The sequence below is a fragment of the Furipterus horrens genome, unplaced genomic scaffold, assembly GCF_987537825.1.
Source record: "Furipterus horrens unplaced genomic scaffold, mFurHor1.1.pri manual_scaffold_4, whole genome shotgun sequence".
Lineage (NCBI taxonomy): Eukaryota > Metazoa > Chordata > Mammalia > Chiroptera > Furipteridae > Furipterus > Furipterus horrens.
The window spans coordinates 61,873,547-61,890,479 of record NW_028327174.1 but is presented as its reverse complement, the minus strand read 5'-3'; the positions used below and the strand labels follow the sequence as shown (position 1 = coordinate 61,890,479).

General features: G+C 38.1%; 1 protein-coding gene across 1 annotated transcript in view; it reads right to left on the bottom strand.

Annotated features, from left to right (window-relative positions):
* SRGAP1 (SLIT-ROBO Rho GTPase activating protein 1) overlaps window positions 1–16,933 on the bottom strand; it is a 276,096-nt gene that overhangs the window by 72,167 nt on the left and 186,996 nt on the right. Inside the window, exons 7-8 of the mRNA XM_090273550.1 lie at window positions 7,232–7,453; window positions 5,031–5,132 (exon numbers count right to left, since the gene is read on the bottom strand). Of these exons, the coding sequence (XP_090129676.1) occupies window positions 5,031–5,132; window positions 7,232–7,453 (324 nt within the window). The remainder of the gene's footprint in view (window positions 1–5,030; window positions 5,133–7,231; window positions 7,454–16,933) is intronic.

Genomic DNA, 16,933 nt, shown 5'->3' with positions numbered 1-16,933 from the left:
CAAAGGCTTGCTTTGAAAAAACAATAGGAATGATTGCTAAACCGAAATCCCTATGTCAAAGTTTAAGTGTAAACTTTAAGAAAATGAACAAGATTGTTAACATTAGATTGGAAAGAGTTTGAGAATAGTTTACAGGGAAAAAGGCAGAAATGCTCATTTAAATTTACGTTACTTTAAAAATGTTATCTTTTACATTAATGTTTATTAATGTTTCATATAAAGAATTATACTTTGAAGTAAGAAAAAGAAAACAAAAAATTGGGAATAAGCTGTGTGGAAAGCAGGCCCTGCTCCATCTTTGTGTGCACAACACATGGTGGACACTAGTGTTTGCTTACCGGCTGACCGGAAGTGGGACTCACATGAGCGAGGTACCGGTGATGCAAGTGTGCAGCACAATCGAACAGGAGGCTCATTTTAAAGGTTCAACAGGCAAATGGAAAGTTGTGAAGTGAAAATAAATGTCACAATTTCTTATGAATCTGCAACAACCACAAATTAAACCAAGCCTTTCTCAAAACTTTTCTTTCAACAATTGCTATTTATGAGTATACTGAGGTCATTTCACAGATGCTTACTGATCTCTTTTCTTTAAGGCAGGTGCTGCAAATGCAGATACCTTCAAGGGCCAAGGGAGTAATAAAAATGAGGCAAGTGGGCTGAGTGGGGAGCAGAGCAAACAAGAAGTACACAGTTTCTAGTTAAGCATCTATTGCTCACCTCAAGTAGTTTATCATCCTGCAGAAATGTAGGTGTAGTCTAACAAGACTTTCTAATTTTTTAGAAGCTAAAAATCAATATTTTTATTTAAAATCTCCGATTTTTTAAATAACAGCAACTACTTTTTAAAAATCAAGTACTGTAGAGCAAAGAAAATTAATATAATAAAAGTCCTCTTAGAAGGCCTCTAAGAAGGCTTCCTTCAGTTTCAAATGGTTCCCATTATTTGTAGTTGTGTAAGATTTGGTGAAAAGGTTCAGGAAATTTACTGAACTGACCATTCTTTTTTAAACTTGGATGAAATTCTCTCTCACCTTTGATCTTTTTATGGTAGTCATAATTATTTGTTGGTACTTGAACCATTGCTAGTAAAATTTGGACTTTATGAATGGATATTTTTTTGTGCAGAGGCAGAGAGTTATATAGAGTCATAAATGTTTCTTGTATTGAATATATTTTGGTTTGATACCAAGGTGTCAATTTTCTGTCCTATTAGTAGCAGGTTCAGAGGCAAGTTCTTTATTTACAGTAAAGTGCTACACAGGACTCCAAATCAGCAATGACTGCTATGTTGTTCCCAAGTTATGTCTCTTCTATTTCACAGTATATGAATGACTTCTTATAGCCTGGCTCTTACTCCAGACAGATGCTAACTGTGACTTATTCATCTCTGTACTCTCCATACCTGGCAACATCTGTGGAATGTAGAAGTTGCTCAACAACTATGTACTGTACCAAATTGAACTGGCCCCCAGTATCCAGTCTCCTTAGGTGGCCTCTTAAGGCCTCTCATCACATGACTTCAGCTTCACCTTTGGCTCATCCCCAAGGAGAACCTGGGTGATAACCAAACTGCTCTGGGAAAGCAAGATTATCTCAGGGTTCTCTCCCTGAAATATGTTGAAACATGTTCCTCTTTCTATACCTACTGAAATCTATTGATTGTCAAAAATCCAATTTAAATCTTACTTTCATTGGGAATCCCATTTCACTACAGGGAACCTGTTCCGTACAACACTAGCCATGCTTACAGGAACTATCAGGATAATCCAATTCATTTGTTTCTACAGTAAGTTTAAAAAAATTAACCCTCTGGAAGTTCTACCTGCCTCATTATAAGGACATTGGGCTTCTCCAAATTCATGCCCAAAGGGATACACACTGGATGTTACTAACTCAGAGGCTTGTGGAGGCCAGACAGGTAACATAAATGGATGAGTCCAATGTAAGAAAATCAGAAGCTGAATGATTATGGCAAAGGGAATTTAAATAACCCATTTCTTCCCTTCATGAGGCAATGCAGGCCCAGAGTCATCAGTCTGCCCTGTTTTTAATAGGCCAAAACTGTGGGAGCCAAATGAAACAGATCTGTGGGCTTGTGTACAACGCACTATTTTCCTAGAGTTTGGAGAATTTTTCTAAATGAAACAGCAGGGAGACATGCATTAAAAAAGGTAGAAGTCAGGCCCTGGCTGCTGTGGCTCAGTGGATTGAGCATAGGCCTATGAGGTAAGTGTAACTGGTTTGATTCCCAGTCAGGGCACATGACTAGGTTGCACGTCAGGTCCCCTGTTGGGGGCGCGAGTGAGAGGCAACCACACAGAGATGTTTCTCTCCCTCTCTTTCTCCTTTCCCCTTTTTCTAAAAATAAATAAATAAAAACAAACAAATAAATAAATTAAAAAAAAAAAAGGTGGGAGTTGACTTTTGGCCAAGATGGAGATGTAGACAGACCTGCTATGTCTCCCTCCACAACTAAGAAGGAATACAACTACCTGAAAACTAGAAACAACCAGAAGTTCCAGAAAATCAAACTACATGGAAGTCCAGGAAACAAAGATATAAAGAAGAAATACTCATCCAGACAGGTAGGAGGGGCAGAACTGGGGCAAAGAGGACATGGTGTGGCGGTGGAAGCAGCAGTGACAATAGCAGTAAGCCAGCGGAAAGCGCAGTTACATGTTTTAAAAAGTCAGGAGGGACATCTGGGGAGTGTTCCCAGCTCCACACCAGACTGTGCAGCTCACAGTCCCAGCACCAGGGAAAATAAAGTCTCATTGCTTCTGACTGTGCAAACCAGTGGGGGTTGGGTGGAGGCAGAAACTGCCCGTCTCTCAGCAGAGTCTGCTTGTTTAAAGGGCCCCCATGGTCCAAGAACGTCCACAGACCCATCCACTCTAGGAATCACGGTCAGGGCAGCAGCTAGAGGGGCACCAGTCCAGTGCGGAAGTGGGAGAGGTGCCTGTAACAGGGGTGAGTGCTGGGCAGGTGGTATTGTTCCCTCTCAGACCCCTCCCCCACACACAGTGCCACAACGTAGTGACAGAGAAGTATGGTCCAAAAGGGGGAACGGATCAAGGTTCCAGGGGGAGAACTAAGTGACAAGGAGATAGCCAACTTCACAGATGAGGAGACAGCCAACCTAACAGATGCAGAATTCCAAACACTGGTGATAAAGATGCTCACAGGCTTGACAGATATGCTTGAGTATGACAAATGCACAAGAGAAGAAGTGAAAGCTATGCTAAGTGAAACGAAAGAAAATACACACAAAACCAGTGGTGAAGGGAAGAAAACTGGGGTTCAAATCAATGATTTAGAACATAAGAAAAATAGTCAACCAGTACAGAATGAGGAAACAAGAATTGAAAAAAATGAGAAGAGGCTTGGGAACCTCTGGGACAACTTTAAACATGCCAACATTCGAATCATGCGGGTGCCAGAAGGAGAAGAGGAAGAGCAAGAGATTGAAACCTTACGTGAAAAAATAATGGAGGAAAACTTCCCAAATTTTGCAAAGGAAATAGACATACGAGTCCAGGAAGCATGGAGAGTCTCGGGCGATCTGGACCCAGAGGGGAACACACCAAGACACATCATGATTAAAATGCCAAAGGTGAAAGATAAAGAGAGAATCCTAAAAGCAGCAAGAGAGAAGAGGAGAGTTGCCTACAGAGTGCCTATAAGACTATCAGCTGATTTCTCAAAAGAAACTTTGCAAGCAAGAATAGACTGGCAAGCAGTATTCAATGTGATGAAAAGCAAGGACCTACAACCAAGATTACTCTATTCAGCAAAGCTATCATTTAGAATGGAAGGGCAGATGAAGTGCTTCCCAGACAAGGTAAAGCTAAAAGAGTTCATTATCACCAAGCCATTATTAGATGTTAAAGGGACTTACTTAAGAAAAAGAAGATCAAAGCTATGAACACTAAAATGATGACAAACTCACAACTATCAACAACTGAATCTAAAAAATAAAAACAAAATCCAACTAAGCAAACCAGAATAGGAACAGAATCAGAGGTATGGGGATCATTTGGAGGGTTTTCAGCTGGTAGAGGGAAGGTGAGAAATGGGGAAATGGTGCAGGGATTAAGAAGCGTAAGTGTTTGGTACAAAATAGACAGGGGGAAGTTAAGAAAAATATAGGAAAGAGTGAAGCCAAAGAACTTATATGCATGGCCCATGGATATGAACCAAGGGGGATGGGATTGCTGGAGGAAAGGGGGATACTGGGCAGAGGGGAGCAAAGGGGAAAAAAAATGGAACTACTGTAACAACATAATCAATAAAATATACTTAAAAACAAAGGTGGAAATCACATACAAACTGTAAATTCAGTAGGATCCGGTAAACTGTATAGATGAATATTTTGTGATGCTTCACTCAAACCATAACGTCTGAACTCTAAAATACCTCAAAGAGAACAATGGCTTTCCTTTGGAAAGACTCATTTGTGGGGCATTAACCAGAGATTGAAGTCTTAGTCCCATTGGTTACATCTTAAATACACATGTTTGAATAAGAGGTGACTTGTTTCTTCTAAAAAGAATGGAAGCCAGAAAGCTGCAAGTGTTTTCTCATGTATTATTTTAAAATATGATTTTTGTACTAATTATATCAGTAATGCTATGTTCAGTCCCAAAAATCTACAGAATACAAAAAGCATAAAAAGTACTAATTTCAAAAGTTATGATTAAATGAATACACCAGTCAAAAGTTCCATGCCACACATTATTGTATATTCTTGGACACGTATGTTGAATTTGGTAACTGATCGGAACAATTTTTTAGTATGAATTACAGATTCCATGTGTATGCAGTGAATCTCTGGCAAACTACTGATCTATGGTGAATATAGAATCTGCATTTCTCCTCTATGAAGAGTATTTCAGGAACCCTGATTTAGCTCCAAAAGCCTGATGAAATTATTGAATTTAGAAGCTTAAGTATGCCGAGGCTGTGTGAAAATGCCTGCTAGTCGACATTAGAATTCAGATTACTCGTGGTGCAGAAAGTATGCTCACCTCCTCATTCTCGATTTTGAGAGTGGCCAGTCGGGACTGCAGCTGCTGGTACCTGAGCATGAGCTCTGCCTGGACTGGCTGCTGAGCGCTGACCTGACACACCTGATGGGGAACCAGAAGCCATAGTTACAACAGGGCACCACTGAGCCAGCCTCTGGAGGGACGGTTCTTCTACTTAAATGCTGCATAAATCATGCTGAGCCCAAGATTCCAATTACAAGTCTACTTTTAACAGCCTCCTCAAAACCTCAATTTTAAATATGAACTGGTTACGTAAGTGGGGAGAGCAGAATGCAGCTGCCTGGCCTGGACCTGACTGGGAAGAGAGCAGCTGCAGGAGGCATCTATCTAAGAACAAGGCAGTTGCTGGAGATGGAGCTCGCTCGTGGAATTCTGAATGGCTGTCAGGCAGAGGACAGAGTGTGAAGGGTGATCCAAATGGAACCCAGAGGCACAATGAGGGCAGGCAGCAGAGCCTACTGGTTATAGTCAGCTGGGTGACTGTTGTAAGTTACTAAACCTCAGTTTTCTTATCTATAAAATGGGGATAACAACAGTTCCTGTGCCACCAGGCTCTTGTAGGGATGAAATGAGACAATGTACATAAGTCACTTAGAACACTTCCTGGAACAGTAAAACCTCAAAAAAAAAAAAAAATGTGAAAAGCTATTATTAACATCTTTCAACCATAGCTTGTCTGGCCAATACCAGGCAAATGACGTGATTCACCATAAACTTCAAGAGGCCACTTATCTTATGCTTTGTCAAAAAAATATCTTGGCCATGATCTCAATGATAAATAAGATCAAATTAGAATCTTTTAATTATATTAAAATTGGGCCAGAAACAATTTCTTCTCCTCTTTTTTGTTATAGAAATACTCTCGGCAGATGAGGATTTTCTTTTATGGAGTCTCCAAAATATCACAGAGATTATTGCTTTCTGGCAGTGCTGTCCATTTAAAAAAAAAAAAAGAAAAAAGGCAACAGACTCACTTTATCAAAATAATAATAGTTTAAAAAAAGATAAAAACTATTAACCCAATTGAAGCCACTTGTCTGTGATATTTTATCATTGTACAGGGTGGGGTAAGAGTAGGTTTACTCTTGTTCATATGGAAAATAATTCAGTAATTAATAAATAACAATACAAGAATTAACTCTGTTTTTTGTACTCACAACTGTAAATCTAGTTGCCCCACCCTGTATGTTTAACATACCCATAATTGAAAAATTAAAACAGTAAACACTTGGAGAAACATAACTCTGGGTAGCATAAGCCACTTGCCTGTCAAATTTATATGCTACTGATATAAAAAATGCTTACCATTTCTAATCAAGTAATTCACTGTATCAAATCAAGCAAAAATAAAATTAGATTAGAAATGAGCAGGTACAAACATATATATCTTATAAGTCTTAACATTAGGTGTTTCAGAAAAAATAATAGCATTCAAGAAATCTGCCTTGGGTATTATAATTACATCTATTTAAAAAAAACATACTGTCACCATAACAAGCTAAAATTGGATTTTTAATGTACGACTATTGTTTTGCACATCTGAGATATCAAGTGTTATATAGCATGCTCCATTAATTGGCTCTTCTTGTTTTCCCCTGTCTGCAGACAATAAAATATACCACTGTAACTCATAAATAGTTTAAATGGATTTTTTTCCCTTGGGAAAATAGGAAAGGAAGGTAAATTCATATAAAGATATATCATTTTTAATGCTCACTTCACCAATTTGAAGTCAAATGGAATATTAAAAAAATCTTTTGCATTTTTTCCCTCTCTCCTATTTTCCTGCCAATTACAATTATTTTTCTTTATGGGGATCTTAAAAACAGGATTACAATAAGTCTTCAGATAGATTCCATTGGTTCAGCAAAATGTTTTGTTCTTGATTTAAATTTGAATATCTTGAGGTGGAGGAAGAAGTCTAACTATCCTGAGACAGTTTAGTGCTTACACCCAACTGAGTTGCACATAAATTTGTTTGGCCCCTGCAGGCATTTGAGTATTTAATCCTTGTTTTAAAAGGTGGTATTAATGGCTGACCTTACCATAATACTATGTTAAGATCCCATGTGAAGGCAGGAGAGAGAAAACAACTGGGAACTCTTACAACTGTTGGTTACAGCAGGTGACCAGTAATTTAAGTAAGGAGACAAGTTGTTAGTTTTAAAATAATTACTGACCTCATCACCAAGGTGCGACTGAAACTCAAACTTCATTGGTGGACAGAAGGCAGCAGGGTACATCTCCATGAATCTCTGCTTGTCACTCCTGGGCTCCAAATTGTCAACTGCATTCTCAATAATGTCTAAGCCTTCATGCCTGGAGGTTTCAAGGTTATACTCCGCAGAGAGATATGTTCTTAGGGCTCTGTTCAGACTTGCATGGTAGCCAAGATCACAGCACTTAAAAATTAAAAGAATACCATATGAAGGGATTGAGAAGAACAGATTGGTAGTTACAAAACAGTCCCGGAGATGTAAAGTACAGCATAGGAAATACAGTCAATAATATTTTAATAACTGTGTATAGTGCCAGGTGGGTACTGGAAATATCAAGGGATATACTTGGTAAAGTATGTGGTTGTCTAACCACTATTCAGCATACCTGAAACTAATACAAAATACTATTGAATATAAATAGTAATTTAGAAAATTAAAAAAATGAAAACACCATATACAAAAATTCCTTTGAAAAGAATCAAAAACCTAAATGTGACAGTTACAACTGAAATTCTCAGAGAAAACACAGAGTTAACCTTCATGGTCTTGCATTAGGCATTGGTTTCTCGGATATGCATCAGAAGCACAGGCAACAAAAGGAAAAAATAAATACATTGGATTTCATTAGATTTGAAGACTTCTGTACTTCAAAGGACATGATCAAGTAAAAAGATAATCCACAGAATGGGAAAATTTTATTTTTTTGCAAATCATATATCTGAGAAGGGATTTGCATCTAGAATATATAAAGAACCCTTACAACTCAATAATAAAAAGACAAATAGCCCAATTTAAAATGGGCAATGGATCTGAATACACATTTCTCAAAAAGAGATACAAATGGTCACAAACATATGAAAAAGTGCTCGACATTTTTAGTCATCAGGGAAATGCAAATCATAACCACAGTGGGATACCACTTCACACTCATTAGGATGACTAAAAGAGACATAACAATAGGTATGGGGGAAGATGTGGAGAAACTGGAACCCTTATACACTGTGATGGGAATATAAAATGTTGCAGCCACTTTGCATGAGTCTGATAGTTAATCAAAAGATTAAACAGAGCTAACATATGACTTGGCAATTCCATCTCCAGATATGTATACAAAAAATAAAAACATTTTCACACAAAACTGCACGCGAATGTTTATAGCAGCCTTATTAATCACAGTGAAGAGTAGAAATAACCTAAGTGTCCGTGAACTAATGAGTAAACAAAATGAAATATAATTCAGCCATAGAAAGAAAGGAAGAACTGATGCATGCTACAATGTCGATCAACCATGAAACATTATGCTGAGTGAAAGAAGCCAGTCATAAAAGACCAATGTTATATGATCCCATTTATGTGAAATGCCTAGAATAGGCAAGTCTATAGAGACAGAAGGTAGAGTAGTAGTTGCCTGGGACTGCAGATGGAGGACCTGGGGAGTAACGGCAAAGGGGTCGTCGGCAGCCGTCCGTCTCGAGAAACGATGGTGTAGCTTCTTAAGAGTCTATCTGCACCGCCGAGAATGGTTGTGCAGTCCGACTCGGGAGTGACACGGTATCTGTCTCCTCCCGTGTTGAATCGACATCTTGCGATGACGCTGGAGTGTCCTCTCCAGTGAAGCTGAAGCTACAGAGCCTGGGCAGGGTGATATGGAGGGTCTGCTGTTGCCCAAGCAGCAGACCCCCCCCTCTCTTCGCAGCTGAAGGGTCCAAGGGAAAGACGGAGTCAATACAGCTTGGTTTCAGGTGCGCCGCAGGAGTTGCCAGTGTGGACTACAACGTCAAACCGCCTTAGGGACTCCGGCTCCGGATTTTCTGTCGGGGTTTACTCCCTTAGCCTTTCCCCTGAAGAGGTATGCCTCAAGGCAGCGGAAACGGCAAAGGGGTACATAATTGCTTTTTGGAGTAATGAAAAGATTTTAAAGTTGACTGTGTGATGGGTACACAACTCTGTAAATATACTAAAAGCCAACTATAGATTTTTAATGAGTAAACTGCATGGCATGTGTAGTTTAATATCTTAATAAAAGTGTTAAAAAATAAAAGCAAAACCGAACATTAAAAGGAAGTAATGAAAAAATAACATTCGAATTTGTCCGTGCATACTGAGATTGATACAATGATTTATTGAAATCCTCCTAAAATGCAAACATGCTAACTGTAATATTTTGGTTTTGCATAATTCACCAATGACTCAATAATAATCAGTACTGTTTTAGAAATGAGAACAGGTTCAAATCTCCCAAAATAGTGTGGGAATGCCATATTTCTTATCCCTAGAATAAAATTCTTAAATAAGAAATGGTTGCCAAAGACCTTTTATTAGAAATAGAATTTTGTTTTGTATTTCTAGAAATAAAAAGGCTTTAGGATTCTTGAATATTCACTACCTTTAATTTGTATTAATATTTATTTTTTCATGTTGCATTTCAAGAGACTATAATTTAAAAAACATATAGCTTTGTACAAGATCAGTTATAAATTACTGACAGAATTTACATCTGTACATAAAAGCAATATAAATCTTTTAAAGAGGAAACAATGGATTTAAAGATACAAAACCAGGTCATCACTATATTGTTCTAATGAAGTTCAATCAATTCAATTTGATTGAATTCAATTCACTAATTGGCCATCTATTAGGTACCTGGGAATCTGCTAGGTTCCAGGAATATGAAGACTGGAACACAATAAAATATAATCTCCATTCTCAAGGAATTCAAACATAAGCTGTTCATTAATTTGCTACTAAAAATAACAAAGAGGCATAAAGGAAGCAAACTTTGTATGAAGGATGCATCCACCAGGACATGAACCACCAGCTCTGCTTTCATGAAGGTACAGATTTAATCACTGACGTGTCCTTGGAAATGCCGATGTATTTCTTCCACTCTCGCCCTCCAACTTCAGGATACTAAATTTGGACTTTTTACATAAAGATAATCTAAAATCTTGCTAATCCAAGTGTGGTCAGTGGACCCGTAGTGTTAACATCACCTAGAGCTTGTTAGAAATGCAGAATCTGGGCTCCACCAAGATCTACTGAATTAGAATCTGAAGTTAAAAAAAAAAAGAAAATCCACAGGTCATTCATATGCATAATAAGTTTGGGAAGCACTGCACTAAGACAATCAAATAAAAGGGTCCTCAACACTGTGGGTTTTTTTTTTTTTTGAGGGGGTTGCTATTTCCCCAAGCAGGTAAGAGAAGTAGACTTGATTAAAGATCACTTGATTAAAAAAAACAAAACAAAAAACAGAAAGTAGCTGCCCCGTCAAAATAAAAAATATAAGAAAATACAATTGTGAAATGCAGCAAGCTACATTTCCAGCGTAATTAGCTACACTCAAATATAGAGAATGATTTTCAGTTAATTAAAAAATTCTAGTCTCAGGTGAGCAAAGTCCACTTTTATTCCTCAAAATCCATAAAGATTCTGTGATGCCATTTTATATATATCAGAGGGACTGAAAAATTCTATTGTTCAATAAAATCTCATTTTATGAAACATGAATCTGTAAAGAAATGGCCTCATTTCTTTGAGATGTACCAGTGCTTCAAAACACTCCATATTCTACAAGACAGATTCAACTTGATTGTAATGAAGTATAACATACAGCTGCTTTATTTTATGAGTACTGATCCCGATGGGACTTAAGAGAAAATTGATATTGAGAGGAAAGAAACAACCCAGAAGAAAGCCCTTCCACCCCTCCCCTACAAAAACAACTCTCTTTTCAACAACTTAAAAAGAGGAAGAGAGGGAGCACAAAGGAAAAAAAGAGGAAGAAAAAGAAAGAAATGCAATCCCATCTACCCAACTGCATAAATTAGAGCTCTGAAAAATACACACGAAGTTTTCATTATTCCCAGAATGAACTAAGAGTTCATTCTTCAGATTTCTAAGCGTGGCTTTTTGAGGGGAGTAAACAAGATTACAAAAGCACCCAGGGTGCTTCCACACCCAGGTGAGCCAGGTGGATCTGGTAGGTCTGGACCCAGTTAGAGACCCGACTTCACTGTGGTTTCCTAGCAGGTTGGGGAGAAGCACCCAGGTGGGCTTAGTAACTGATTCAGCGGCCTCCCTTGGTGTCTTCCAGACTTTGCTACACTGAGGAGGTTTCTGTGGTGAGCTTCAACAGAATGTTTCCTTCTCTGACCCTTACAGTACTTATCAGTTTGTAAGGTCACTTAACTGGTATGATTTTGTTATTGCCGATATGCAGTGTTTTCTCCAATCTAGGTTTTTCAAGCATTCTGAACATTAAAAGAAACAAGAAACAGGAATAAAACTTTCATTCAAGGTCTCCTGAGATAGCAGGGCCCAATACAAAACTATCTTTTTTCTAAACTGGAAGCTAAAACAACACTGGATGTGTTAAGATTGAAGATCTTTGTTAAAAAGACCTCAAATAATTCCATGGAGCTTATGAATTATTAATGATGATATGAAAAGCCAGCTTCTGCACAGAGTTGAGTTATAACCCAAGCACATTTAATGCTAAAAATACATAAGAAACCAATAAAATAATTCATGAAAAAAAAAAGTGTCTGATAGATTAAAAAAACCCAACAACCCTCTGACTGGATACATAAAATTATGGATTAAAACTGGGGAAAAGCCCTGGCTGGTATGGCTAGTGGATTGAGTGCCAGTCTGTGAGCCAGAGGGGCGCTGGTTCGAATCCCAGTCAGGGCACATGCCTGGGTTGCAGGCTGGGTCCCCAGTTGAAAGCGTGTGAGAGGCAACCACACATGGATGTTTCTCTCCTTCTCTTTCTCCCTCCCTTCCCCTTTCTCAAATAAATAAATAAATAAACAAATAAATAAATAAAATCTTTTTAAAAAACTGGGGAAAAGGAAAAATGCTGGAAGCAGAAGGGTGTATTATTTTTAAATATCCTAAGAGCTGCCAAGATAGATTCCACTAATACTAATGTAAATCACCAAAGCAGGCTAATTTCCTTAGGTGAAAGGGTTGCAATTAGTGTGAAAAAAGAAGATGAAATCCAGGCATTGAAGACTCTGAGAAATACATCATATTGTCCCAAAGTTGAGAGGTTGGCTGACGTATACTTTGTGGGTATGATGTCAGGTAAAACTGGACAACAGCTGTTACATTAATACACGAGATAACATTAATGACACGAGAAGCCTTAATGGGGTAAAAGCTTGGTCCTAGATGGGAGTTACCACAACGGGACTCCATGGAAAACAAATCCTACACACATGTCCCCTGTAAGAACCAATGTCATTTGCAGGGCAGCCATGGAAGTGCCAAGAGGGCAGCCACAAGGTCCCATGTAACTCCAGAACTAAGCAGTTGCCATGAGAATGGAGAGGGAAGGAACTCTTCTGAGGAAGTATGCTACCTTAACTTTATCACTCCTGCTTTCATCTAAGAGGCTTCCATGATATTTTGTCTTGGGTGCCCATCTCTAGCTTTTAGTAAGCTTGACCTTGACCATTCTACAGCTATGAGTACTGGGTAAAGACCTGATCTACCCCTTATCTTGAATTTTTCTGAAGAAGGGTGTAACCCAAGCAAACTGAACTGCAAAAACAGCTTTCACATGACCACGGGTAGCTTTGAAAAGATCACTCTCTAGCTATTTGGTACCTCCTCCTAGAAACTGCAAACACATTTTTGCGACAGATGGGCATCTTGAAAAATGGAACTGGATGTCTAAACTTCTACAGGCAGATTTTACACACTTGCTTTCATGTCTGAGTTCCATTAAGAGCTGACAATTTAATTCCTATTGCTGTTAGAAAATTTGTCTTGAGATTCTCTTGAAAACAAAAAGATCAAAATGGTATCTATCCATGTGATAGAAAAGACGACAAAGTAGGAAACAGGAGGAGAACTGAGGTTGCATATGCCTGAGCCAATGAGGAGGCTGGAAAAACCACGTGTTGCCTAATACAACTCCCACTCACATGGGCAGTCACTTCCACCAGAGGAGCTGCTACCATACTCATTTATGCCCAGGCCAAAGCTCTGTAGCTGCCCTGAATCAAATCACAAGAGGAGAGAAAGTCCAAATAAATATAGGTCAGGTGGTAAATGCTATGGAGAAAAGTCAGAGGAATAGGATTGCTAGGTGGAGGGGTGTTGTTCTTTTTATATAGAGCAGCTGGCAGGTGCAACATGAAGAAAAAGAAGGAATCAGTCTTGCAAAGCTCTGGAATAAAGAGTGTGCTAGATAAAAGCAGAAAGGCTCCGGGCAAGGAAAAGCTTAGAGGGTCCGGAGAACAGAAAGGCCAATGTGCCTGAAGCATGCCGTCTAGGGGGAAGTTGCAGGACATGACACTGAGTGGCAGGTGGGCACCGGTTCATGTAGGGTCTTGGTGAATAGTGTGGATTTTATTCTATGGGCAATGGAAGGCCTTTGTAAAGTTTTAAAGAGGGATTGACAGCCCTGATTTATCTATTTTAACACTTTGGCTACTTGGGAAGAGAACGGATTATTGATTGGAAGGAATCAGAGGAACCTCCTTCCTACGTGGAGGCAAGAGGTGAAGAGGTCTTTGTTTAGGAGAATCAGAGTGCAGGCGGTGAGAAATAGCAAGGTTTGGAAGTAGAGAAGATAGGATTTGCTGAAGCAGTTATATGTGGGGAATGAGAGAACTGGATTTTTCACTTGTTCAACAGGTAGAAAGTGGTGCCATTTTCTGAGGTGTAAAATATGGTAAGGAAAAGTTGTGCATTTGGAGGATGACGATGATGGGGCAAGAGGATATAAAAACTTGCTTTGAGAGCTTGACATATTTAAGATGTCTATTAGACATTTGCTTAGGGAGGTCCAGCAGGCAGATGGATACACAAATCTGAAGCCCAGGAAGGTGATCAAGACTGGTGATAAAAATCTAAGAGCCATTGTGTAGTATTTAAGGCAGGGACCAAGAGATAGAAAGCCTAAGATCATGCCTTAGGGTACCTGCAGTGTTCAGAGGTCCAGCCAAGAAGGAAAGTGAGCATGGAGGGCTGAGAAAGAGCAGCCTGTGCTGCCGGTGGAAACCTGGTGGGTGCAGTTTCCTTTAACAACGGCCCACGGCATTTCCACTGGAAGAAACTCTAAAAGCCATCTACTTCAGTCACCCAACTCATTTTAGTTTTTAAATACTCTTAGTATCACAGAGGGATACAAACATGCACAATCAGTTTATATGATAACTACACCATATTAACTCATTTAACATCATCCCTCTATAATCTCCCTAAAAGAGTTCAGGCCTAATGGGGACTACAGTATTACAATTTGGCAGGCTTTCATGGATAAATCTTAATACCATTACGTATGAGGGAAAGTCAAACTAATTAAGAAAATCTAAATTCTGAGTAAGTTTGTTTTTTGATTAAACACATGTCTCTAGAGACAAAAAGATAAGGCTAAAAGCTTTAGGACAGCTGATTGTTTAGAAACGATAAAACAAACATGGCATATGCTATATGATGTAATCTAATTTCAATTTCATTCTGTATAAATGACTAACAAAACACATGACAGTTGTCTCTACCAAGAAAATTAGCTGGAGTAGGGGGTTATTCTGTGGCAATATCCCACTTTTATAGGGAGTGACTGGAGATGGGGATGTTATCTAGTAAGAATAACAAATGCTTTATTATTATTAGACAGGTGCTCCGGAACAAAGCACAAATAGAATTTACTGTTGAGGAATTTGGTTCTCTGAATGCCTTTTGAGGGTGGGTAGGTGTGAAGCCAAACTGAAAGAGGCTCTATATTACCAGTTCTGCAATCTTAAAACCAGTTGTTTTAGAATGCCACATACACAGAGTGGTGAATTTGATTATACAGATCAGAGAGTCCTAACATTATGGCTTGTACTCTCCCTTCTTTTATCTTTGCAAGTCATAATTACTTGAAAATTTCAGCGATAAATTTCAAATATTTATTGCCTGTATGATTTTTCTTTTGGTGATAAATCCTAATTCTTACAGAATAATTATCTATGGTCTCTTTAGCATTTAATGTTGGGGTTATTAATAATCACAGTTGTGAAATCTATTATTCATAAAACTACAATCTATTTTCCCCTATAATTATGCCTTTATTCCCCCAAACCAATTAAATTCCCTTTGGTGAATATTTGCAACACATTTCCTACAATTCATACTTATCCTTTAAAGTGACATAATAAAAAGTTTCAGGGTGAAATTAACTCTGTTCCACTTCCCACCTGATTCCAAATGAAGAGATTGTTACTCTACAAACCAAATTTACTTAGGACCTTCTTCAGAGACAGAGGAGAAGGCATCGTAATAGTCTTCTGCTTAAGTGACACTCTGTATTAATTAATATTCAATTCATTCTGTAAAGCAGAGGTCAGCAAGCTTGTGAGCCAAATCCAGTCTATGGCCTGATGTAGTAAATAAAGCTTGATTGCAATACAACCACATCCATTGCTTATTTATTATCTATCTATGGCTGTTTTTGCACTACAATTAAGTAGGGACAGAGACCATATGGCTTACAAAGCCTAAAGTATTTAACTGTCTGGACTCTTGTAGAGAAAGTTTGTGAACTCCTGCTCTAAAGCATCCTGAACAATGCCAGTACACCGTGAACACACACAGCTCATGGAACCTCTCTAATACAGTACTCCCTCACTTATCGCGGGCATTACGTTCTAGACCCCCCCCCCCCCCGCGATAGATGAAAATCTGCGAAGTAGGAACCTTACATTTATTTTAGTATTTATATATATTTTAAGGCTTTATAAACCCTTCCCACACTTACAAATTGTTCCCAGTCCCTTATTAACCTTTCCCACTTCCTTATTAACCTTTTCCACACTTTTATAAACACTACTTATGTTCTTAAACATATTCTACACTCTTAAATCTACATAACTTTAACAACATATGTATACAGTACCGTAAAATCCTGCGACATAGTGAAAAATCTGCGATAAGTAATTAAATATAATATTTAAAAAAATCCCGTGATACAGTGAGGCCGCGATATAGAGAGGACCTACTGTATTCTGGATACATTTCTGGCCCAACATTTCTGCTCTGTATGCATCCAAGAATTGACTGTATAATATTTGTGCCACTTATAATTTAGTTATCAAGTAATTAACATATTAAAGAAACTGATAAAAAGTGAGAAAGGAGTTATTGGAAAGACAAGAGTAAACAAAATTGCTATAAATTAGGCAAAGATATGTTAATTGTGCAAGATTATGAAAAGCATCATAAATATCTGGAGTATCTTTTTATTCTACATTAAAGAACTCAAAATTAGAAATCATAGATAATACACAATGGATGTGGTTTGTGCAAAAGAAGACCACTCAGTACTGCATACAAAAAGATAAATCATAATATTTAAAAGACTGACAAGTGCAAGTACATTGGTATGCTTTAGATTAAAATATTTAAGGCATGCTTTTATCTTTTTTTAAAAAATAGCTCTCTGCTTTTTCTTTTTTAAATACAGGGCGGAGCAAAAGTAGGTTTACAGTTGTGAGTACAAGAAACAAACTTTATTCTTATATTATTTACTAATTATTGTATTATTGTCTATATGACCAACTGTAAACCTACTCTTGTCTCACCCAGTATAAAATATGCCATACTTACAAATGCAAAAGATATATGCTCCTTTTAAATAAAATATTGTTGATAGTTCAGAAGTCC